Source organism: Peromyscus eremicus, chromosome 2 (assembly GCF_949786415.1).
Source record: "Peromyscus eremicus chromosome 2, PerEre_H2_v1, whole genome shotgun sequence".
In the NCBI taxonomy this organism is placed as follows: Eukaryota; Metazoa; Chordata; class Mammalia; order Rodentia; family Cricetidae; genus Peromyscus; species Peromyscus eremicus.
The window spans coordinates 155,579,209-155,605,023 of NC_081417.1; the positions used below are offsets into that span (position 1 = coordinate 155,579,209).

The window sequence follows — 25,815 nt, forward strand, 5'->3', positions numbered from 1 at the left end:
TTTCTTCCTTGTCCTCTTCCCCTGGGTTGAGACTGATGCTTCCTCAAGCCCTCAGCCTTCCTTCCTGGGCTGGGCTCCTGAGGTGGGAACTGCGTCTCTTCTGTTCTCTTAGGTCCCAGCACTGGGCTCAGCCCATAGCCTCTTCCCATAGCAGGTTCTCTAGCCCTGGCAGGTAGGTCGATGAGGTTCCGGTAGAGACACCAAGCTAGATGAGACCCAAGGAGAGCTTTGGGGCAGGAATGGACACTGGCACTGGGTGGATTTGGAGTTGGGTCTTCAAAGCTTAACCTATGCTGCCATGCCTCAGGGCTGCACCTGCAGAGAGTAGACCCTGGGTTCGGATCCCACCTCCATCTCCCACCAGGTGTGGCACTGGACATCTGACTTAATTAACTGAGCCTCAGTTCCCAAGTACAGAAAGTGGGGGATGTAAGTCTCGAAAGCAGAGGATGAGGAGGGCTTCAGCTGCTGAGACCCGTAGATGCCAGTAAGGCAAATCGGGGCAGGCCTGGCTGACAGTTCATACCCGGGGCCAAGGCCTGGCTGACAGTTCATACCCGGGGCCAAGGCCTGGCTGACAGTTCATACCCAGGGCAGGCCTGGCTGACAGTTCATACCCAGGGCAGGCCTGGCTGACAGTTCATACCCGAGGCCAAGGCCCTCTCCCTCCTCCTCCTGCTCACCTGAGAGGGACAGGGGACAGAAGCCCACTGTCTCACCTCACAGAAGATTGGAAGCCAAGAGGTGTGGAGACACCAATCCTGGCTTCATAAGCTTAGGTTAGCCTGATTGTGCCAGCTGGTCAACCAGGGAATTAAGAGGAGGCTGAACCAGTTTCCAGGGCTGTCCCTTCCCTGGGGTCCTATCTGCTCTCCCTCAAACCTCGCCTCTCCCTGCCACCTTCATCTCCACCTGGTCCTGAGCAGGACCCCTCAACACTTGTGGTTACTTGGGGGACTGTGGCAGAGCCACTTGGGCAACTTTTCTGCATGTATCGCCCCCTTCAGGGACTCCCCGAGAGCCAGGCAGGACTCCAGGAGGAGCCTCTCACGAGAGCAGCTTTACCCTGTGCCTTTAAGCCCTCTCCCATACCACACTGGAGCCACCATCACCACAGAGATGCAGGCTGACTCATAAGGACAGATGGACATAGAGTGTCCTATCCAAATGGTGCATCCATCCACCAGAGGATCTGGGGACACAAGCGCATAGGATTGCGCACATTCACGGAAGCACACCTATGTTCAGATGCAAGACTCATGGAGCCTCTTCACAGATGCTGGCTCATAGACACATGTTCACAGATACATACACACAGAGTATGCTCACAGGCACACAGACATCCACAGATGTGAACTCATAGATACACATGCATTCATGACACACAGATGCAAACTTATACTCACAGACACACAGGGACACTCTCAGACAGGCTTGGAGGTACTAGCACTGACAGACACAGACACACAAACAGCACACACAGAGATCTTCCCAGAGAGATGCGCCTACCCCTGCAGTGCACCTTTGCCCAGATACATGGCTAGTTCCTTGTCTGCACACTCCGGCCCCAGCAGGCCTCCCCTCAGCTCGGCCTTCCTGGGTTGAGTACTCTAGGAAACCCCAGGTCCCGCTGACTCCTAGTCCACAGAGACTCATATGAAAGGTTCTGGGGCTGCAATTAGCTCAGCCGCAGAGGATGGGTAATCAATCTTTCAATCTTGAGAGGTAGTTTAATACCCACGCTGTCCCAATTGTGGCCCCTAATGTATTCATTCATCCAACAGACAACATGTGCTTTGGTAGGCACTGAGATATTAAAATAAATAGAACAGAATTGGGTCCTGGGGACTCCAGGTTTATAGAAACACTTAGCCATGGTACCAGGGAGAGAAGTAGAGCCACTCTGCCAGTACACAAGGGGTGACCTCAAGAGGACCAGGGTTCTGATTGTGGTCTTTGCCTACTCACAGGAGACAGTGCACATGAGCCTTCATCCCACCTTCCTGACCACTGCTATCCCCATCTCCAGGGCTATCTTCCAGCCCAGTTGACAGGGCTGATCTCCCTAGTTCTTTATTGCAAATTATTCTGAGCAGACCATGGCAAGCAAGCTTTAGACCCTGACCGTCTCCAGACATCCAAGAACCAGCAAGAGCAAGAGCATGGAGCACCCAGGCCCCTTTTGATGCACCCCTATGCACACCTATTTGTGCTAAGAAGACCACAGGGGTTCAGAGTGACATCAAGCCCCTCGTTGATGATTTTAAAGAGAAAAGAAGCATAGATCTGTGGCTAGAGAGATGGCTCAGGGGTTAAGAGCATTTGCTGCTCTTGCAGAGGACCCGGGTTCAGTTCCTAGCACCTACATGGAGCCTCACAATCACCTGTAACCAGTTCCAGGGGATCACATGTTCGTCTGGCCTTCATAGGCATTGGCTTACATGGGGTGCACATACCTACATCAGGCACACACACATACACAAGATTTAAAAAAAGAAAAGAAAAGAAAATCTTTAAAAAGGAAAGAACCCCAGACCCTTGCTGGAGCCTCGCCTGTCTTGTGCTGATTTACCTGAATGCGGTGATTCTACCTCTGTACCATAAAGCTGCACCTCAGGACAGCTAGTTCTCCAAGCACCCAAACTGGGGCTCTTTTGGGTGGGGAGATGTATTGTCCTCCTTCAGGTTAAGGCTAAGGACTGGCCAGGCTTCAATTCCCAGCATCCTGTGGTCCAGTCATACATCTGCCGAACCCCTCTAAGCACCCACTTACAGGTCCTGTCAAGGTCACTGGGTCACTCCTACACTCATTACCTGCTGGGTAAGGAAGCCCTTGCTTCTCAGCAGGACCCTTACTGTTTCTAGCCTGTCCCTCCTGCATCCTTCCTTCCCAGTGTGACCACCGTAAGCTGGAAACCCTCCAAGGCCTTGTAGAAGGAGAATGTGATCCCATCCTTCCTAGTGGCTGGTGGGAATAATCCCAGCTCTAAACATAATTGGTGAGAAGGCCAGCTGGTTCCTAACAGAAAACATTCTAGAATAGTGTACAGAATAGAAAGCTTTTCTGTTGCTTCTAAGAATCAAGGAAAAGGCTAGAACTGGGCTGGCAGGAAGTGTCCTGCTGGGAAGAACATATCAGAAAGGCTTGAACTTAACATACCAGCTGACTGGTCATAAATGTGCTCAGAAACAGCTGCCTCGCTTAAGAGTAGGTGATGTCCCTTTTAAAATCTTGTTGGGGCCCAGAAACGGCTCAGTGGTTAAGAGCACTTACTGATCTTCCAGAGGACCTGAGTTCTGTTCCCAGCACTCATATTGGGCAGTCTGTAACTCTAACTCTAGCTCCAGGGGATCTGATGCCCTCTTCTGGCCTCTGCTGGATCCTGTACCCATGAACGTGCTCGCACACAAACACACACACACACACACACACACACACACACACACGCACGCACACAGACTAAAAGTAAAAATTAAATTAAAAAAACCCTCATTGTTAGTCACTGTGCTGGATAATTTTATGTCAGCTTGACACAGTTTAGAGTCATCAGAGAGGCAGGAACCCCAATTGAGAAAATGCCTTCATAAGATTAGTCTGTAGGCAAACCTGTAGGACACTTTCTTAATTAGTGATTGCTAGGGGAGGGCCCAACCCATCGTGGGTTATGCCACCCCTGGGCTGGTGGTTCTGAGTTCTATAAGAAAGCAGGACGAACAAGCTTGAGAGCAAGCCAGTAAGCAGCACCCCTCCATGGCCTCTGCATCAGCTCCTGCCTCCAGGTTCCAGCCCTGAGTAAGTTCCCATCCTGACTTCCTCCCTCAGTGATGGACTGTTAGTTACCTGAAAGTGTAAGCTGAATAAACCCTTTAAATTGCTTTTGGTCACAGTGTTTCATTACAGCAATAGGAACCCTAACTAAGACAGCTAGCGAGATGGCTTAGCAGGTAAATACAGTCCTGACAACCTAAGTTTGATCCCTACCCACAGCAGAAAGAGCAATCAACTCTTAAAAGTTGTCCTCTAACCTCCACCCATGCACAGGCGTGCCCTGTGGTACACACACACACACACACACACACACACACACACACTAATAATTAATTAATATTTTTATTTAAAACTCACAGTTAATTTGCTTTGGGTACTTTATTTTGGGATGGAGTCAAGGAAGCCAGCATTTTAAAGACTATTAAAATCCTGAATTTCCCCAGCACTTGGGAGTCAGAGCCAGGAGCATCTCTGTGAGTTCAAGGCCAGCCTGGGCTACAGAGTGAGATCCAGGAAAGACACAAAGCTACACAGAGAAACCCTGTCTCAAAAAACCAAAAAAAAAAAAAAAAAAAAAAAAAATCCTGAATTTCTGGCATCACTCATTATATACAGCTTGTTTCAAAACCACCTGTTCAATACTGGTTTTCTTCCCTTCCAGATTGTTCTCTGGGGCAGGACTGAGAAATGCCTGAAAGAGACAACAGAAGAGATTCGGCAGATGGGCACAGAGTGCCACTACTTCATCTGTGATGTGGGCAACCGGGAAGAGGTGTACCAAATGGCCAAAGCTGTCCGAGAAAAGGTGAGTAGCCTGGGCGTGTCTGGCCCCAGCATACCGAATTCATGCGTCCTGGGAGGGAGTGTTGCTGTGGCAGACTGACTCTGTGCAGGACACCTTTGGGGACTCTCCACGAAGCTTGTCCGAGTTGCTTGGGGCAGGGACTGGAGTTGATAACACAAAAAGAGTAGACCTCTGTGGTCCCTTGGACATTTAGACCCTATCAGTTTCTCTCTAAGACAAATGTCCCATTGCCTTCTGGGAGAATCCTTTCCTTAATGCAAAACATTTGGGCTGGGTAGATCAATGAGCTCCAAGAGAGAAAAAGAATTCACCCTATTACATAGCTCACTCATGGTAACATTAACCATTTTTATGTGACCATAACTTCATTTATTATAAATATGCTGCATTCCGGGTATAGTATGTACCATAAATTATTTCTAATCCTCAGACACAGCTGGTATGGCACCAGCGCCATTTATAAACAAGACTGATGCTCAGAAAGGCCATGTGGCTGGTGGTTGCGGAGCCTGGTCTGTGCCCCTACAGGTGCAGCCCACAGGGACTGGCTGCCCTCACGGCTCCACAGCCCCCTCTTGCCCACAGGTGGGTGACATCACCATCCTGGTGAACAATGCTGCTGTGGTCCATGGAAAGAGCTTGATGGACAGTGATGATGATGCCCTCCTCAAGTCCCAGCACGTCAACACCCTGGGCCAATTCTGGGTAAGGGCTTTCCTGGTCCAGAGCCAGCCATAAGCGTGACAGGAAGCCTGGGTGGGGTGGGGGAAAGAGAGGTTCGATGGGACCAGGGCTTATGCTAGCCGGGATGTTCAATGGCAAAGTGGCTAGTTAAAAGGAATGACTGACAGGGAGACACAGGAACTGCTGACTGGCTAGCATAGTGCTCTGCAGCAGGGAGGTCTCAGCCCCTCCATACTGAAGACTAAGTCACTAGGGTAGCTATGCATCTTGAGCGGGCTGTTCTCCCCAGTGCAGGGGTGCTGGGCTTGGCGGAGGCTCTGCTGCTCCACACTGACTTCCGTTATCCACCCTCAGACCACCAAGGCCTTCTTGCCACGTATGCTGGAGCTGCAGAACGGCCACATCGTGTGCCTCAACTCCGTGCTTGCGCTGTCGGCCATCCCTGGCGCCATCGACTACTGCACGTCAAAAGCATCGGCCTTTGCCTTCATGGAGAGCCTGACCTTGGGGCTGCTGGACTGTCCCGGTGTCAACGCCACCACCGTGCTGCCCTTTCACACCAGCACCGAGATGTTCCAGGGCATGCGAGTCAGGTCAGTGCGTGAGACCAGCCACCTCTCCCGAGCCAACCCAGCCAGCGGTCTTCACAGGAAGAGCCACAGAATTCCGTGGCCTTATCTCACTCTCAGAGCTCCTTTTCCACTCACAAGGCAACAGGATACTACTGCACCGGTATCCGTTAGTCTTCCAGCTCTAAGGAAGGGGAGGCTTTTTTGAGGTTCACAATAAGAGGGTACAGCCTGTCCTGGTAGGAAGTCACAGTGGCAGGAGCATGAGGCAGCTGGTCACATCACATCCACAGTCCAGAAGCAGAGAGGGAGAGAGAGACATGAAGGCTGGTGCTCAGCTCACTCTCTCCATTTTATTCAGTCCAAGACCGGCTGCCCACATTTAGAATCCTGCTTCTTCCTACAGGAGCTTACACAAAACACCAGTACTGAATGTGCACAGTGGAGTACTACCCAACAACAAAACTGGAAATGAGTGACACGTGACCTGCATAACGAAGCTCATATCCAAAACGCTAAGTGAAAGAAGCCACACTAGCACATTCTGCTCGGTCCCATGTACATGGCATTCTGAACCAGGCAAAACTATGGTGCTAGAGACAGGACCAATGGTATAGAGTCTGGAAGGGAGCCCGAGGAAACTCAGTGGTGGTGAAACAAGCGAAAGTTAATTGAGCTGTATGCTGAAGGTGTGAGCCTTTTATAGAGCCAGGACTGGTGAGGTGCTCAGTGGGTAAAGGTGCTTGCTACCAAGCCTGACAATCTGAGTTCGATCCCTGGGACCCACATGGTGGAAGGAGAAAACTGACTCCAGCAAGGCGCCCTCTGACCACCACGTGCCTTCTGTGACACATGTGCACCCACACATACATACAGTTTGCACACAAGTACACAGCACACACACACACCAGTAATTTTTTAATTAATAAATACAAATTATAGCCCCATGTGAAGAAACCCTGAAGCCCACTACTCAAGCCTCTTGCAGACCCATCTTATGTAGGGAAATGTGACCTCAGGCTTAGTGTTCATGCTTGAATGTCAGGACTTGGTGGCGGAGGGGGGGGGCACTCTGGGGGCATCATGCTATAGCTATGATGTGCCATGTGATGCCGGGCTTCATTGCCAGTCTTTAAAATGGGGTGATCACAGGCAATAAACTTCATTAATAGGGAACATCGTATCACTACACAGCACACACCCAATATAGAGGAAGATTTGTTGCCTCTCAGAGCTGTGCTCATGCGTAAAATGGCAGGAGTGGTATCTACCTGGTAGATTGCTGGTAAAATGAGAAATAATAATGATTGTAGCATACCCAGCATAAACCCTAGGACACACAAGTTGCTCATAAAAGAGATGCTTCCCCTGTTATTTTAATTTTTGACACAGGGTCTCATCTGTAGCCCAGGATGGCCTTCAATTCATGGTGATCTCTTGCCTCAGTCCCTGGAGTGGTTGGGATCCTAACCTACTCCCAGCTGTTATTTTCACCAAGAGTAAACATGGTCTTAGATGAGTTTTACTAATTTTCGTAGAAGACAGTCTCTTTAGAGTTTATCAAGAAGTAGATATTTCTGCCTGGCTTGCTAACAAATTATCATACATTCTCAATTTCAAGGGGGGTTGTACTCATGACTATACCGATGTCCTGGAATCAAATCCTAGTTCTGTGTAACCTCCATCAGGTGACTTGACTTTTCTGTGCCTCGGTTTCCCTGTTTATATATTTAAAAGTGGTTGCTGATAGCACCTCCTACTTCACACATTGGGGGAAAGCCTGTGTGAGAATTGACTGGCTGTGCCTCTTTGTGAGCACTAAGCGGATGCCAGCTGTCTGCAGCTGTGCAGGTGAGAGCCAAGGCTTGGCCAGAAGACCTCTGCTTAACCAGCTCCTAGTTATTGAAAGAAAGATGAAAAGAGAAAAGCCTTGGCTTCGTCCTGTAGCCATGTCAGCAACTTCCCAGGGGTGATGATCAGGGTAGGACAGACCAGGTGGGCACCCAGCAAGATTGGCTGTGTCTGTGGGTGCCACTGTCCTCAGATGCTGATTTACTCTGTATTCCAGTCACACTAGACACGACCCTTTCCACTAGAGTGTTGTTGCATCTGGCCCTCCCAGTAGCCTTGCAAATGAGCTATAAACCCATTGCACAGATAGAGGAACTGAGTATCAGAGAGAAGTCATCTGTATGAGGCAACCCAGCTGGAGTTGGGCCAGCTGAGCAGGCTTCTCTGGTCACTTCCCAGCATCTTTCGTTGTCATCCCACCCACTGTTGAGAGAAAGAGGGAAATCTTAACAGGTTTGAAGCCTCCCCATCGGCTCCCACTGCAGGGGTCTTACCTGGGAGGGTCCCCTAAAGCCCATACAGCTGGGACTTGCTACCCTATCTCCTCTACCCCTAGAGACGTGCTGGAGTTGCACCTGTCTGAAAAACCCAAGGCCAGCCCTTCTAGGCCGCAGGTTCGCTATCTGAGAATCGTTCACTATCTTGGTCTGGGAAGAAAACCTAGTCAGGAAAGTTTGGTCTCCGGAACCCACGTTTATAAAAATCCAGGCAAAGGTAGCATGCACTCATCATCCCAGCACTGCAGAGGCAGACAGGCAGATCCCTGGGGCTTGTTGGCCCATCGGGCTAGCCAAGTTGGCGAGCTCCAGGCCAATGAGAGACCCCATCTTAAAAAGACCAAAGTGGATGACTCCTGAGGAATGATACCAAAAGTTGACCTCTGCCCTCTATACATGTGCATAGCATGTACCTGCACCCACATAGACACTCGTGCATAGACAAACCAAAGCTGCACTTGTCACATAACTGAGGAGGTACAGAGGGTGGGGGAGGGGGAGGGGTCGAGTGCAGCAGTCTGTGAGCTCCAAGGCTGCCCCTTGCTCAGGAATGGCATGTTGACTGATGACTCAGTACCCTTAATCTTACTGGTACCACAGTGAATCATAGCCTTTGAGGGCCGGCAGCACATGCCCTGTGCCTTCAGACTGAGGAAGGCAGGAAGAGGCAGAAACAGAGTCATTGGAGCAGTGCTTAGGAGCTCACCCGTCTGCCCCCGCCTTCCTTATCCATAAATTGGAGAGAATATTGGTGCATGGGCCCGATACTTAGGGAACACAATGGGTACACAGGTCTGGGGTCAGATGCCTCTGAACAGGCATGGGAAGCCCCTGTTGTGTGAGTATGTGATGGCTTGTTCATCTGGAAGTCCCATGGAAAACTCCTCTGTGTTTGACTGACAGGCTAGTGAACCAGCAGCCTGAGGACCTCCCCAGGCAGAAAGGCCCAGTAGAGGAGTGGGGCAAAATGACAAGTATTTATTGAGCACCTACTGTGTACCAGGTCCTACTAAATGCTGAGGATGCAACAGGGAGTGAGATTCATTGGGCCTCCTCCCTCGGAGAACTCATAACCTGATGGAGGAGACAGGCCATTGGCAAAGAACACCCTGCCAAGCCAGGTCATTCTAGATGTGGTTGTGGTTAGGCAGCTAGACAGGAGGTAAGATCTGAGACCACCCTGCACTGTGGGAGGCTGGACAGCCTCTCAGGGGAGGACACAGGAGGAGTGAGCAGGCTGTGGGAATGGCTGATGAGGAAAGATGGTACAGTAAGAAAGACTGAGGGCTGGCCCATGCTGTCGAGTGTGGAGGAAGTCCAATGTGAGTGCCAGGAGCCCTGGCAGATTTTGGAGAATGAGCCCGGCAGGGTGGACTCCTAATTCCTTGATTCTATCAGAGATACCCTCTGCTAGTGGGCAGACTCCACTCACATGGTGGGGCAGGATGGAGCAGGATCGAGGGACTCTAACAGGCATGGACTAGGAGAGAATCCCACAGCCTCGAGTCCCTCACACAGAAGAGCCAAAGTGATGCCCTCAGAAACGTTAGCCACTCACCAAGATGCCCGGTAGAAAGGCCAAGTTCTCCTTGAGAAACCAATATTTTCCTGCCTTCAGGTTTCCCAACCTCTTCCCGCCGTTGAAGCCAGAGACAGTAGCCCGGAGGACGGTGGAAGCCGTTCAACAAAACCAGGCCCTTCTCTTGCTCCCGTGGACCATGAACATCCTCATTATCTTGAAAAGGTATGGGATGGGGAAAGAGAGTTCTTCACCAGGTTCAGGTCCAACTTTTTCCTTTATTCCAGTGGGCCCTAGTGGGGAAAAGGCAACAGGCAGGAGAAAGTGAATGTGAAATCTATTAGTCATGTCTGCTGAGGGCAGGAGTTTGATTGTACTGACCGGTAAGGCAGACTTGTTGGTCTAAGGATCTCTGTGAGGTTTGTTTTTATTTTTTAATATTTTTGAGGCAAAGCCCACTGTAGCTCAGGCTTATCTGGAACATACTATAAAGCCTAAGCTGGCCTTGAACTTGTAATTTTCCTGTCTCTCTAGTATTGGGATTATAAGCATGCACTACTGTGCCTGGTTTAAAAATTATAAGGGATCCAAACAGCTCTTGCTCATGTGAGTTTTATCTGTCACTACTTACTTCATTAGAAATTAAAACTGGGAGGGGAAGTTAGATTTACACACTAGTTTCTAGTTACAGTTTTCTCATTTATAAAGAGCAATAACAACTAGTAAATTATTGTAACTGTCTTGTTTGTTTGCTTGCCTTTTTTAGTTTTTTTAGACAGCCTCTCACTAGGTATCCCAATCTAGCCTCAACTCCTAAATCTATTTTTGTGACAAGCAATTCTACTTTCTAAAACAACACAGACACGTAGCCAGGGGAGGCACTGGCTTACGTTCTTGCAAATCTCTCCATCATCTGGTTTAATCTGAAACAACTAGATTCCTACATCTGCTTCTTAGTTCAGTCAATTGGGATAGTCCCCTGTAACAAACCTCAGGGAATCTGCACTGCACGTGCAGAGAAATAAAGGATAAAAGACAAATGATGGGCCTGGGATGGGGCTCGGTGGGTAGAGAGCCTGCCTGGCATGTATGAAGCCCTGGGATCGGTCCTCAGTGCTGCATAAACCAGGTGTGGTGGTCCCTACTGGTAATCCCTGCGTGTGGGAGGTAGAGGCAGGAGGATCAGAAGTGTGAGGTTAGCTCCAGCTACATAGTCAGTTTGAGGCTAGCCCGGGTGTTTTTTTTTTTTTTTTTTTTTTAAAGACCCTGCCGAGAAAGAAAGAAGAAAACAGGAAGGGAAGACAGAAAGGAAGAAAGAGAAAAACAAGCTATACTGCAGTGTTACTATAAATATCCTAGAGAGATCCTCAGGCACCCCCAAGAGTGCCTGGACCACATTTTTAAGAACCACTGTTCTGCAGACAGTCAGGCATGGCCCAGCCCCCAGGTAGCTCAGTCTAGTGACAACAGGAGTCTTCATGCAAACGTCCAGAGTCTGGAGAAGTGTCAGAGCTCTAGTGAGGTGGGGTTTGAAGACCACCTTGGGAGGTGGGCTTTTCATACTGGAGATATTTTCTCCTCTAGAATTTTCCCAGTACTGAATCTGTCTAGACTCATTACATCTGGGTCCCATGCTGAAGGGGCTAGTTAGTACATGTGGCTCAGTGTGCTCTCCATACAGGGAGGGCTGTGTCCCTGTAGCCATGACTGTGGCTCCTGCTTGTCAGGAAGTACAGCCCCTTGTTCCAGGCTCACCCTGTTGTTATCATCAAACATTGACTCCCAGGAACGCCACACCCTTGTGTGACTCAGGGAACAATGGCAACCGGCCCTTTGTCTTCCATTCTGATAACCTCTGTGCAGGCAGAGGGTGGAGAGCAGAGAGCAGGAGAGGGGGCATTTGGAGCATTCACATACCCCAGCTTACCCTGCCCTTCAATCCACATGCCCATTCACATACCCCAGCTTACCCTGCCCTTCAGTCCACATGCCCATTCACATACCCCAGCCTACCCTGCCCTTCAGTCCACATGCCTATTCACATACCCCAGCCTACCCTGCCCTTCAATCCACATGCCCATTCACATACCCCAGCTTACCCTGCCCTTCAGTCCACATGCCCATTCACATACCCCAGCATACCCTGCCCTTCAGTCCACATGCCCATTCACATACCCCAGCTTACCCTGCCCTTCAATCCACATGCCCATTCACATACCCCAGCATATCCTGCCCTTCAATCCACATGCCCATTCACATACCCCAGCATATCCTGCCCTTCAATCCACTGATGTTCTCTGACTGCCTGAGGGATCCCCTGAAAGAACAGGCACCCTGCTGGGGGGGTGGCTCAGATGGAAAAGTACTTTCTATGTAAGCATGAGAATCTGAATTTGATCCCCAACACCATGTCTGACCTTCATGTGTGCACTGCAGCAGGTGAGCATACACACAGTGACAGACAGACAGACAAAGAGATTGATTTCTTTAAAAGAGGGCCGGAGAGATGGCCACCAGTTAAAAAAAAAAACACTTGCTATTCTTGCAGAAGACCAGAGTTCAGTTCCCAGCACCCACATCAGGCAGCTTACAACCTCCTGTTAACTCCGGTTTCAGGGGATCTAATGCTTTCTTCTGGTCTCAGTAAGCAACTGCACTCAAGTGTACAAACTGGCACCCATACATCCACATAATTAAAAATAAAACGACTGAAAAAAAAAAACCCACAGAAGTGCATGGATCTTGGGGTTCTGGAGGCTGAGAGCATGGCATAGCATCTGGCAAGGGCCTTCCTGCTGCCTCATGACAGGATGGAGAGGTCTCCCCCAATACAGGACAGAGCAAGTATGCCCAGGGAGCTTGCTTTAGTAGTAGAGTCACTCAGACTGTCCACTAATCCATGACTGGGTGGATCCCCTCGTGCCCCAGCCACTTCTGTCTCACCACAAAGACAGTCAAGTTTCAGCTTGCATCTTGGAAGGGCCGGAACACATCGAAAGCGCACCACATGCTGAGAGCACAGTCCGTCTGTTTTCCTATGCTTGGCCCTTTACCTAATGAAAGTGCTAATTCTTGGAGTTCAGGTGCTGTTTTTGGAAGGGGGGCCAGTGTATGGGTTGCAGGGGAGACAGGAGAGCTTCTAAAACCGTTGTGTACTACCCTGTTTGGCATTGCCCCACGGACCCCACCACTGCTGCCCACCTGACTAACCATCTGCCCTTCCCCCCTCAGCATACTCCCACAGGCTGCACTGGAGGAGATCCACAGGTTCTCAGGGACTTACACCTGTATGAACACCTTTAAGGGGAGGACATAGAGGCAGGAGGAAGACACACCTGAGGAGCCACGGAGCCTGAGGGGAGCCACAATACCCGGGCACACACCGATGTGCCTGTGATTGGCATGTCGGCTGGGTGAGCAGGACTGTTCCTGTCCCCAGGGAAGAATCTGCGGCTCCCAGGTCAACTCCAGGACCTTTGTGCGGGACTGATGTGTGTAACTCTGACCCCCATGGGGAGCCAAGACGCCATTCAGCAGCCACCTGACAATTTTGTACATGTCTCATTCTGTAGGGTTTATTGTTCAATTGCTTCTCCAGTCTGGCCCGCCTGAGCAGTGTGCACCTAGGATTTCCAGGAGCGTCTGCCCCCAGACACTCTGCCTTCCCCTCCAAAACCCGCTCACCCTCAGCTCCTGCAAACTGGTTACCCGGCAGTAACGCAAATAAAGAGGTGGCTTTGGCAGCTTCCTTTGTTCACGTCCTTGGGAGGGGGGCAGCTGGGAAGGAGCCTGTCCCAACCACAAAGAGAGAAAAAGGGTCATCTCAGGGTCTACAGAGAGCAGGAGAGGGACTGCAGCCCAGCCCAAGGAGAGAGGGTCGGGGAGGCCCCTCCAGACACATGGCTTCCCTGGTAGGATCCCTGAGAGCTAGTCCACAGAAGAACTCACCACAGCTAGAACACTGTCTGTCCTTCCTTGACCCCACTGGGCCACCAGCTTAAAGTCAGCCTTTACTGAGTACCTGCTGTCCACCCCACGTGAAGAAGCCAAGATGATACCAGCAGACCATGCTGTTCGTCACTTAGGCCAGCACTGTGGGGTGCTACAGACCCCACAGCACATCTAACTGTGGGGGATGGGAGAGCCCAGAGAATGGAAGGAGCTGGCGTGGTCTCAGGCAAGGGTAGAGGCGCCCATGGTTCTCTAACGTGACTCATGCTGAGAAAATGCAGTCAATGACACTGGTCAGTGTGGAGCAAGGAGCAACGTGACCTGCTAGAAGTAGCATCCATCTGTACAGCTTTTGCAGGTGAGCGGCAGGGAGCAGGCAGGGGTTCCCCAGAGAGAAGGCTCAGGCCTCTGACATGGTGGGGAGCCTCCTTGAAAGCCTCACCAAGGCCACATAGACCTGAGCACCTCAGGCTGGACCTGAGCTCACGCGCCCAACAAGGAGAATGAAATCACTCAAGTGAAAGCAGACTGGTCTACAAGGGAAACCCTAGGTGTCTTGGGGGGTACTGACTTAGTATGCTTAGGGCGTTGCCGACCTAAGACACGGTGTTTGCACTGTCAGTCACCAGCTCTCCCTGCAGCTCCTGAAGACAAAAACCAAACCAAACCAAAACACAGCTCAGAATGACCACTTTGAACAGTCTAAGCACTTGGAGGTGGGTGTCAGCCAGATATGACCCCCAGATCACCATGGCCTCCAACAGGGAAGGTGTCTGCCCTGCAACCTCAACTTATTCACGAAAACATCTTCCCTCTGGGTAGCCACTACCCAAGATGGAAGTGTCCCAGGGAGTAAATGTAAGTTGGCCCACCAGCATCATGCCCTCTTCAGTTCTCCCTGCAAATAGTGTGTGTCACTTCCGTTCCCATTTTACTGGCCAGATCCGGTCATGTGATCATGCCTGCCAAAGATCCTGGGATGCTGAATACAATGATCACATGGTCTGCCAAGCCGTGGAAGAAGACTTCATGAGGAACAGTTAGAACTGAAGCCAGGGATGGAGAGAAGCCAACTCAAGGATGTAGTAGCCCAGGAGCCCATGTTGGTGCTGAGCAATCCCTGTGGAGGCAGATGCCGGGCTCTCTTCCCAAGTACCCTTCCAAAGGGAGCATTTGGAAGCTTGTTCCACAGATGAGAAGATGCATTCAGAGCAGGATGTGGGCTTGGCCTGGATCAGAACTTGAGCACAGCTCTGACTCCTGCTTTTTCATGACACCAGACAGTTTCAAGCCACAAGGAGTCAAGGTCGGCTCATCCATCATCTTCCTTTTGGCCCTTGAGAACAGGTGTCTCCAGTGTGTGGGATGTTACTACCTGCTTCAGCCCCCTGTGGTGTCTGCACAGTCTCCCAGGCAGGTGCCTGTGGCTGGCTCTTCCAGGACAGAGACTGGGGGTGGGTCCATCTTGGGGGAACAGAGAGAAGTGGGTGGGGCAAGGTGGGGTCTTGCCTGCTGAGACTCAGTTCCCCAGACCATCTCTAAGCAGCTCATGGCCCACCTGCAGGCCGATCTTTTGAAGATGCTTTGATCATTGGGGTCTCCATTGGCCTTTAAATTAGAAATGCAGTGAGGATCCCAGGGGAATATGATGGGATGCTGGGATCAGCAATGCCCAGTCAACCTTTCCCAAGACCTACCAAGCATGATCACTGCCTTGATTACAGGGTGATCTCTGGGTTTCACAGAATGCAAATGGTTTCTCTTGGTGGTAGCATACGGCCTGGTCCTCCCACAACAATACACACACAACCAGCACCCCGCTTTTTTTTTTTTTTTTTTTTTTTTGGATTGCTTCCCAGAGGAACCAGGGAAAAGGCCTTGGGCATATTCCCAGGAAACCTCTCTGGTCCCTCACTGGAATGGTTTCACTGCCTGGAGAGCTTCAAGAGTGAGAGTGGAGAGCTAATTCTGTCCCTTTGCTTGTCCAAGTGAAGGAGGGTGACAACGCCAGCCCCCTGAGGGGCGTAACAGGCTGTGCCAACCTTGCAAAGAAGCCTTGGGTCCTGGGAAATGACCCAGTTGCCAGGCTGAAGGTTCCTCCCCAACCCCAGAGAGAAGCAGATCGGGGGTGGGTGCCAAGTCCAGGGAGGCCTCAGACCTCAGCCCTGACTGGCCCTGGTCCAGGGAAACAGGCTGGCTGGCTGGACCAGTGGTCAGGAATTCAGTCCTGTGGGCACCAGTAGTTCCCAGGGACCGAATACTTGAGAAACTGACTCTCCCAGAAACAAGCCGATGTCTAAAGGGACCAGGTAACAGAAAGCTCCAGAGCTGACTCCAGGAGCTGCTACTGAGCCCCTACCCGTCTTACCTGAGAGCCCCTGACCCTTCCCAAGAGAGGCAGCTTTCACCTTTGAGATGTTCCTATCCTATGGAAGACAAAAAGAACCCAGGCCACAAGGCACAGGAGCTGAGGTCCTCAAAGAACAGCTGGGTGGCTGGGAAAGGAGAGGGGAGACCATGGCCGATGTGGGACCCCTCCCCTGAAGAGCATCTTTCTGATTCTCAGGGTTTGGGACAGAATTAAGAAAGAGCCCAGAGGTCTTCTCTACACACACCCCTCGCTTCAGGCAAAGCCAAAAGGCGACAAATATCTGCTGACGCAGAAGGAAGGGCTGGACTTGCTCCCAGACACAGCTTACTAAGTTCCCAAACATTCCTCGGGTCTTGGAGTGCGGTTTAGTTGGTGGAGTCTTGTCTAGCCCTGGGCTTGAGCCCCAATACCGCAAAAACCCGGCTTGGTACATGCTTTTATTTCTAGCACTTGAGAGATGGAAGCAAGAGAATCAAAAGTTCAAGGCTATCCTCAGCTACATAAAGAGCTTGAAGCCAGCCTGGGATACAGGAAACCCTGTATCAAAACCACAATCAAAAAAACACTGATTCGGGGCCAGAGAGAAGGATACTTACTTACTAACAAGCCTGATGACCTGAGTTAGATCCCTGAGATCCACATAGTAGAAGGAGAGAACCAATTCCCTCAGATTATTCTCTGACCTCTACATGTACCCCATGCACACACACATGTGCACACACAATAAATGGAACAGTGTAAAACATTTTTACAACAGACACACCCGACTCCACCTGTGCCTACATGGGAGGGCTGTACAGAGCGGGACTAAGTTAGTTCTTCACATTCTCAAGGGCCACTATGCCTCATCTGTTCAAAGCCCCAGCTCTCCAGCTCTCTCAGTCCCTGAGGCCTTCAGCCCCACCCCCCCAAGCAGAGCCAGGGCTCAGAAGCCCACCCCAACTCTCCCAGCCTTCTCGGGCCAACCCTGAAGCCAGAAAGCTCTTCGGGAAGTGGGAAGCCCTGGGATCTGAGGGAAGGGGAGGCTGCCTTAGTCTCCTGTCCTGTTGCTCTAATAAAATACTCTGACAGAAGCAACTCATGGAAGGAAGGGTTTGCTTAGGTTCACAGCTCAAGGGACAGCCATCATGCTGGCGAGGTTGAGGAAGCCAGAGCTCGAAGCAGCTGGTCTTGTTATGTCTGCAGTCAGAGCCATGAATGCAAGCATGCTAGGGCTCAGCTTACCCGCGGTCTCAAACAGGCCCGGATCTCCTGCCTAGGGAGTGGTCCTGCCCACAATTAAGATGGCTCTTTCCACATCAGACAGTTTCCCACAGGCGTGCTCAGGGGCCTTCCTCCCTGGTGATTCTAGGTTCTCTCTTGATAGCATTACCATTCAGTATTACAGGAAGAAATCCATACCCTTGGGGTCCAGTCTGGGCTCAGCCATCTCCTCTGTCATACCATCTCTCCTGCCCTTCCTTCTAGCTCTTGGTGCTGAGTAACTATCCAGTGTGGACTGAGCTTAGGAAGGCACAGTAAAGTTAAAGCGGTGACATGATATTTATGACCTGATGGCCCCTCAGGATACCTGGATCACTCACTGCCTTGGCCTGGCTTCTGGTGGTGACATCCTTCAAGTCATGGCTGGCTCTGACTATGGTGTGATAAGCTGAGGCCCAGAAGACCCCATCATGGGTAATGGTACAGGGGTGAAGAGAGGCCTCATGGGAGGGCAGTTATGGAGTCCCCAGCAGAATGAAAGGTGTCACTTGCCTTGGCCTGGCCTGTGGTGGTGACATCCTTTGAGGCATGACTGACTCTGACTATGGTGTGATAAGCTGATACTCAGAAGACCCATATATACATATGATTTATTAGAATGACTTACAGTCTGTGGCCCAGCTAGTCCAACAATGGCTGCCTACCAATGGAAGATCCAAAAATCCAGTAGATGTTCAGTCCATGAGGCTGGATGTCTCAGCTGGTCTTCAGTATACACCAGAATCCTGAAGAAGTAGGCTCTAATACCAGTCAAGGAATGGAGTTTCCAGCAAGGATGAGGGCAAGCAGACAGAAAGAGAGGGGGAGGGAGGGAGAGAGGGAGGGAGAGAGCTTCCTTCTTCCATGTCCCTTATATAGGCTGCCAACAGATTAAAGGTGGATCTTCCCTCCTCAAAAGATCCAGATTAAAAGTGAGTCTTTCCACTTCAAATGATTTAATTAAGAAAAAATCCCTTACAGGTGTACTCAGCCACTTGGGTTTTAGTTAATTCCAGATGGAGTCAAGTTGACAATCAAGAATAGCCGTCACACTGACATTGGTGGCTTGTCCTGACCCAGGAGGCTGTCTGGTCAGTGATAAGTTTTGAATCTTGGTTGCTGGATTCCTCCACCGGCGATGGAATAAGCCAAATCAAACCGAATTAATAAATCCAGATTTAATAAACAGGGCAATGCAAAGCAGAGCACTCCCGGTGGCTCTCAGGAGGGCAGGAGACAGAACAGGAGAGCACACGTGGCAGATCTATGGGCCAGGTCTTAAATAGCCGGTAGTTGTGGTCCCGGGCATCTCCACAGATGGCAGGCTTTCTGGAATGGGGCAGGGGCTGGAAAGAGAGAGAGGTGGGGCTTCCACCTAATCATCCCAGACTCTCAGTATATGGACGCCAGGGGCTCAGGTGGAGCGTCTGCCAGAACAGTCAGTACACACCATTTAGCTTTATTGAGATAAGAGTCAAACTCGTTAAGCTGTGTGATCTAATAACGTGTAATATATTTTTCAGAACTGGTCTCCATGGATACCTGGACTCACATACACAAACCCACAAACATACATACACATATTTACATAATTTTAAAAAATAAAAATAAAATCTTTTCTTTTTTTTTTTTTTCCGAAAAGAAAGACCTGTATGTAGACAGAATCAAGATGAAAAATCGCATGACCTTCTCAATAGATGCTGAAAAGGTCTGATAAAATTCAATATCCCTTCACAATAAAATCAAGAGACTGGAGATAGCTTGAGAACCTTTCAGTATAAAGTCTGTATACAACAAACCTCTGGATTACATTATACTAAGTGGAGAAGAACTGAGAGCATTCACCCAAAATTAGGAGCAAGACAAGACATCCTCTTTCTGCTTCTGTTCAGTATAGGACTCGAGTTCTTAGTTAATAAAGCAAGAAAAAGAAATGAATACACATATGTACACGCAAACACAAATAGGAAAGGAGGATGTCAAACAATTCCACCTTCTTTTGATAGCCCAAATCTTCCATTACATGACTAGACCACAGCTTATCTGTCCATCACAGTTGATGGACATTTAAGGACAATATCTGCGTGCTCTACTTGCTTCCTCAAGACCCGACACTGTGAGGGCAGAGCATCTGGCACAAACAGGCTCTTCATCGATGGTTGCCAATATGGAAGCCTAACCTTCTTCCTAGTATATACCCTATTCTCCTAATCACTGTCCCTTCTGCGTCCAGGTGGAGCCCCTGAGCAAGAAAAGCCACAGTGCATTGCTAAACATTCAAGACTTCGTCCCGGTGTTGCTGACATTGTGGACAGGGTCACTGGCAGGGCGGTCCTGGGCTCTGTAGGGCACCTGACAGCACCCTGTCTTCACCCACTAGCTTGAGAACCTTTCAGTATAAAGTCTGTATACAACAAACCTCACAGTTGTGCCAATAAAAAACAGCCCCTGGACTTTATAGAATGTCCTCTAAGGAGCTGAGTCACCCTGTTGGGAGCATTTGGTCTTCAGGTCACTTGTTTCTTCTTGCAACAACTCAGGGCTGTGGGAGTGTGGAGTCTTGAATGAGAACAGCCCCCATAGGCTCACAGGTTTGGATGCCTGGTCCCCAGTTAGAGGAACAGTTGGAGAAGGATTAAGAGGTGTGTCCTTGCTGGGGGGGGGGGGGGGGCAGGGCAGGTGACACTGAGAGTAGCCTTTGAGTTTTCAAAAACCCACACCTGCTGGGTGTGGTGGCACACACCCTTAATGCCAGCACTCAGGAGGCAGAAGCAAGCAGATCTCTGTGACTTTGGGGCCAGCCTGACCTATATAGTGAGTTCCAGGACAGCCAGAGCTATACCGAGATGCCCTGTCTCAAAATTTAAAAAGGACAGGGAGTCAGCCTCAGTTGCTGCATACAGCTATGGAAACTGAGATCCAAGAAGCTTTAGTGGCCTGTCCCCCAGGAGGCTAGCGGATCCAGGAGCATGAGCCTCTCTCTGTTCCAGGCTGGGATTCCTAATTCTCCAAAGGTCTCTACTGCGGGCCTCCACGCTTCTTTCCTGGTGAGTTACCTAGTATCTGCAGAATTTTCTAGCAACCCCCCCCCCCCAAATCCTTATCATTCCTTTCATTTTTCAAGGCTCACAAGACAAAGGAGAGAAGGAGTTGAAGAAGACACACGCTGTGCTCAATCCCAGGCTGCTGCTGGGATGTAATTGGATTCTGCCTGGGAAGGTGACTCGGGTCTGGGCAAAACCCCAGAGAGGGAGAGGTGGGAGGACCTGGCTCTGGGCTTGTGAGCCGCTCGCTCCACCGAGTGAGCCTGAGGAGAGGTTGCGAATCCCAAGTGCCACACTGGCGTCCAAGTGGCTTTTTGCTGGGGGTGGGCAGGCGAGGGTCTAGCCCAGCCCACCCTTCTTGACTGTGTTAGACCTTACTAGCCTGCTGTCTGTTCTGTGTGGGATGCTGAATGAAGAGAAGCCGGCTTGGCTGTCCCTCCCGATCAGCTGAGAGCCTGGGAAGGAGGCAGGGCAGGGGCGAGTCCGTATCTGGCTGAGACTCTTGGTTGAGTGGGACCTTGACTTCCACACTAACCTGAATTCACCTTCCTAAGCCTTAATTTACCCATCTGAAGGATGGAGCCAGTGGCTCTGTCCACCACAGTTACTGAGGGGAAAATCAAAAGAGAAATACAAATAATGAACTATCATTCTCTGCACTAGTAAACATCCATTGATAAACGTGTATCTTACTTACCTTGTAATAACAGCAATGAGTCACGGTGTGTCTGGTGGGACAGACACAGAATCACACACTTAGCAAAGAATGTGAGGAGTTCAAAACCAGACTGGGGAACTTGGCAGACACTGCGCTGCTGTCACCCTGAGTCCCAATACTGCCAGGTGCCACCAAGGCACCGAGAGGGACCCGATTCCAATTCTCAGCCTCTGAGCCAAAGCAAGGCAGCATCTGGCTTGTTCCCACACTCCAGCTACCACAGCCAGTGAGGCTTGCCTAACCCTTTCAGACAGAAATTCAAGAGCTGGGCCCTGGCCCACAGATAGTGCCCCCTCTATCGACAGCGGACAAATTCCCTGATTGCTGGCACCATTCACAGCCATCCCTGCTTGGCAAAAGGCAAGGTTTATTGGTTCACAGGAGAAAGCCCAATGGTAACTTGTTTCGGGAATGGCTGACTCCAGGACCTGACACACACCAGCCTCTCTGTCTTCTTCATTTCCATGTGTTTGGACTGGCTCCTCTCGGCGCTCTTACTCTCCTGATGGCAAGAAGGCTGCTTCAGCTCCAGCCGCATACACTCTCTCCCAGGTTCAAGGACCTTAGGAAAAGCAAGATGTTAGTTACCCAGGCTTAATTCTCAGGTGGCTAGAGCAGGCTTGGGTTGAGTCCCTTGTCCACATATAAACCAATGATAGCAGTCAGAGGATGCTCCGTCCCTTGCAGCCAAGAAGCAAATCAGTCCTGGAGCCCACAGACTGAGAGTTGGAGATGGTGAGTTCCTTGCCAGGGAAAAGGTGACAGGATGCTAGGTAGCCTAATCAGTAGCTGTCATCAGGATGACCAGTGGTGGGACCCCTGACTTGCCCCTGGGCCTTGGGAGTGACAGTTGGCTGAGGTCCTGACATGCAGCCTGGAGTTCCCAGGTCTTGGTCTGACTGGCAGTTGGCTAGCCGGGTGACAGGCAGCTGGCAGGCTCCTAAGGACGGGCAGTCAGTTAGCATCCTGGTGGGCACTTGGCAGTGTGGTGCTTGGCAGCAGACCCAGCCTGTCTGTCAGCCCATCATCACTGCCCCGAGGAGTGAGGGAGAGGGACTCCCTCACTACCCACCCCCAGACTGCCATGTGGCTTCCAGTCCACTGGTGGCACTGGGAACAGCTTTCCCTACTGCCCAGAGAGGAGGCTGTGTGGCTCTAAAGTGTCTTGCCCTTATTCGGTAGTGAGTGCCCCTGCCTAGCAGGACAAGAGGCTCTGTGGAGCCTGCAGTATCTTCTGGGAGCCATGGGCCACCACAGGCCCTGAGTAGGAGGAATCAGGAAATGCTGGAAGAGCCCTGATTTATCTTCCTCATTTGGTGTAAGTGACTTGGGCTTATTCATCTTTTCTGAGATTTTTGTTCCCGGGGCAGAGGCCAGCCTCGAAAATGACCCTCTTTTAGGACGTGGGATGGAGAAGACCTCCAAAATATGAGGGTAGAGGGAACAGGCAGGCAGAGAGACAGAGGTGCTGAGGCAGAGAAGCTCCATGGAAGAAGGAAAAGGTCGGAACAGCTGGAGAGAGGACCAGGTCCACAGGTGGAGACCAACAGAGAGGACACAGTGGACCCTGAGAGGGATGTGGAACCATCTGCCATGTCTTAGAGAAAGAGATAGGGATGGGAAGATGACCAAAACTGTTCCCTAGAGAAGGCCTTCTAGATTCCAAAACTGACTGCGAGAAAACTTTAGTAGAGGGAGGCGACCTGGGGCAAGACTGGGCTAAAACCAGACAGGATTACATGAGACTACTGTACACCAGCATCATGGATGTGGTCCGGCTCGTCTGCCCTAAGAGCCAGGCTGAGAACAAGGCTGAGGGAGGAAAAGGATCCCACAGCTGGGTAGAGGGAGGCAGAAGCTAGGGGTGGGTAAGGTGATCAGGGTTGTCTGGTTCATGACTCTTGTGGAGAATAGAGCCCCTCAGAGCAGCTTTAGACCCTGCTTCTAGGAAGGGAAGAATGGGGCAATTCCCAGGTGCCTCTGTGTGCAGCATGCACCCCTTCCCACAAGGTCCCTTTCCTACCTGTCCTTGTGGTGGCCTGGAAACCCTGTCTGACAGAGAGCTGAGAGCTGAGGATTCAGGGAGTGGCCATAAGGCAGATACACACACACACACACACACACACACACACACACACACACACACACAGGAAAAGGAAGTAGTGTTTGTCCATGTAGAGCTGAGCCTCTGAAGCTGCCTTCCCTTTGATATCACATGGCTACTGAGATGGGACCACCCTGCTATGACTAAAGACCCTGGTGAGGTGAGAACTTGTCCCCTGAGCTGTGTCTCTCACTGAGTCCCCTCAGCTCTTCTCCACATCGTCCAGCCCTCCCCACAGCTGAGTCCTCTGACTCACCTGAGTACCTCCACCATGCATCTCAGAAATTCTTTCCAGAATACAGATTTGAACACATGACTCTCTGCTTAGAACCCTCCCTGGCTCACCATTGCCCATAGAATAGGCCCTTTCTGAGTCAGCCCAGACAACGAAAGCTCCATAAATTCTGCTGAATGATCTTCCAGAATGGAAAAAAAAAAATCTCTAGGACAAGCATACAAAAGAAACCTTTGTTCTTGTCACCAAATGGACATATGGAGTCTCTAGATACAAAAGTTCTGGCACACACCGAGGTTTGCAGAAAGATACTTATTGCTGTGTTGTGTTTGGGGGAGACACTGAAAACTATGCACATTTCCATCTGTTATAGCATAGACAGGCTCTAGTTAACATTCCTGTGGTGGAATATTACACAGTGCTGAAAACAAATGAGAAACCAGAGATGAAAGACTTCTCTTGGCATGATTCAATTCGTAGGAAGTTTGAAACATAGTCTAGTGATTAATCATCTTTTGGATTGGGATGAGAAGGGAAAGGGAAGTCTTTAAGGACTAGGGATATTTACCATGATGATCTGAATGGCAGTCACCCTTGTGACGTGGACTGAGCCCTGTGCTTAGGACTTGCTGTATCTCCTACCTCACTGCGAAGTAAACAAGAAGAAATCCCAGTTCACCCAGATTTGGAATAGCATGCAGCTATTTAAAAAAAAAAATGACTGGCTAGGTGTGGGGGTACATGCCTTTAATTGCCACAGAAGCGTGAGTTCAAAGCCAGCCTCGTCTCAAAAACCATTTTGGGAGACAGAGGAGATGACCCAGGTGGTAAAGGGCTTGCCGTACAAGCGTGAGGACCTCAGCCAGCAGCAGTGAGGGGAGGCTGAGACTGGAGGATCCCTGGGGCTCCCTGGCCAGCCAGCCTGGCCAACTCAATAAACTCCAGGTTAGGTGAGAGACTGTTTGAAAAACTAAGGTGGAGAATGACTGTGGATGACACCTGTGGTGGTCTGAATGAAAACAGCCCCCATTAGGCCCGCAGGGAGTGCGTTATTAGGAGGTGTGGCCTTGTTGGAGTGGGTGTGGCCTTGATGAAGGAAGTGTGTCACTGGGGGTGGACTTTGAGGTTTTCAGAAACCCAAGCCAGGCCCAGTGTCTCTAGCTTTTCCCACTGCCTGCCAATCCAGATGTAGAACTCTCAGCTACCTCTCCAGCACCATGTCTGCCTGTGTGCCACATGCTTCTTGCTATGATGAGAATGGACTGAACCTCTGAACTGTAAGCCAGTCCCAATGAAATGTCTTCCTTATAAGAGTTGCCATGGTTATAGTATCTCTCTTCACAGCAATAGAAACCCTAAGACAACACCCAGTGTTGACCTCTGGCCTCCACACACATGCATACACATATATTCATACAAACACATATACCATACACATACACAGACAAAGCATTCTTTGTATCACTTTTTGGCTACCAAGGGGTGTGTACCCTATGCCTGTGAGGTCCTAATTACTACCATAACAAGTATGCTCTAACCACATGCACCTGTGCGCCCACAAGTCCAAGCAGAGCATCCAGGAAAGGCCTCTGAGGCCCAAAGGTGATGAGGAGGGGACAATCTGTTCTTTATGTATCTTTATTCTCCTGCTTGCTGGGAATGTGACTGTCGGAGCTGCCAGGCAGATCACAATGGGAGTATGAAATGAGGCGGGAAGGTGTCCTAGTGTGCTCGTTACTGTGAGAAACACCATGACCGAAAGCTTACACTACCAGGCCACAGTCCATCACTGAGGGGATCAGGGCGGGGGCTCAAGCTAGAATCGAAGCAGTGACCACAGAGGAACACCACTCCCTGGCTCTTGTTTACCTTTCTTATAGCCCAGGCCCAGCTGCCCAGGGGAGGGCACTGCCCACAGTGGTCTGGATCCTCTCACACCAATTGGCAGTCAAGAAAATGCTGCCCAGATATGGCCAGAGGCCGATCTGACGGAGGCAGGTCTTCAATGGAAGTTTTCTCTTCCGGGTTGTGTCAAGCTGGCAACCAAGACTAGCTGTCATAGAAAGTGAGTACCGGGGCTGACCGCACAGGCCGCAGGGGCAGAGTGATCTGGGTTGTTCTGCCAGTAATGAGGAGACCGAAGGTTCTGTCTCAGCTCCCCAGCCTGTCTCCTTGTCACAGTCTGGATGAAGACGGGTCACTACTGCCAGGATCGCACATTCCTCCTTTCATGCATGTAGACAATAAGGGCTGGGCTGGCAGGATGATTTAGGGTGAAGCTCTTGCTATCAAACCTGACTACCCCAGATCCTACATGATGGAAAGAAAACCAACTCCCACAAGTTGTCCTCTGACCTTCACATGTATGCTGTGGCATGCACATACCAACAACACACTGCAAATAAATAGAATATAATAAAAACAAGGGGGGGTGGAGAGGGAGAGAGAGCAAGAGG

General features: G+C 50.5%; 1 protein-coding gene across 3 annotated transcripts in view; it reads left to right on the forward strand.

The window, feature by feature from the left end:
• Positions 1 to 13,437, forward strand: part of Dhrs3 (dehydrogenase/reductase 3) — a 37,096-nt gene extending 23,659 nt beyond the window's left edge. Inside the window, exons 3-7 of one of the 3 annotated variants that reach the window (XM_059255345.1) lie at positions 4,431 to 4,574; positions 5,103 to 5,279; positions 5,613 to 5,851; positions 9,794 to 9,919; positions 12,926 to 13,437. In XM_059255345.1, coding sequence (XP_059111328.1) covers positions 4,431 to 4,574; positions 5,103 to 5,279; positions 5,613 to 5,851; positions 9,794 to 9,919; positions 12,926 to 13,010 — 771 coding nt within the window. In that variant the 3' untranslated portion in view covers positions 13,011 to 13,437. Of the gene's footprint in view, positions 1 to 4,430; positions 4,575 to 5,004; positions 5,280 to 5,612; positions 5,852 to 9,793; positions 9,920 to 12,925 lie in introns of those variants that run through there. The other 2 variants (XM_059255346.1, XM_059255347.1) reach the window with 2 other exon arrangements.
• Positions 13,438 to 25,815: the final 12,378 nt, after the last annotated feature.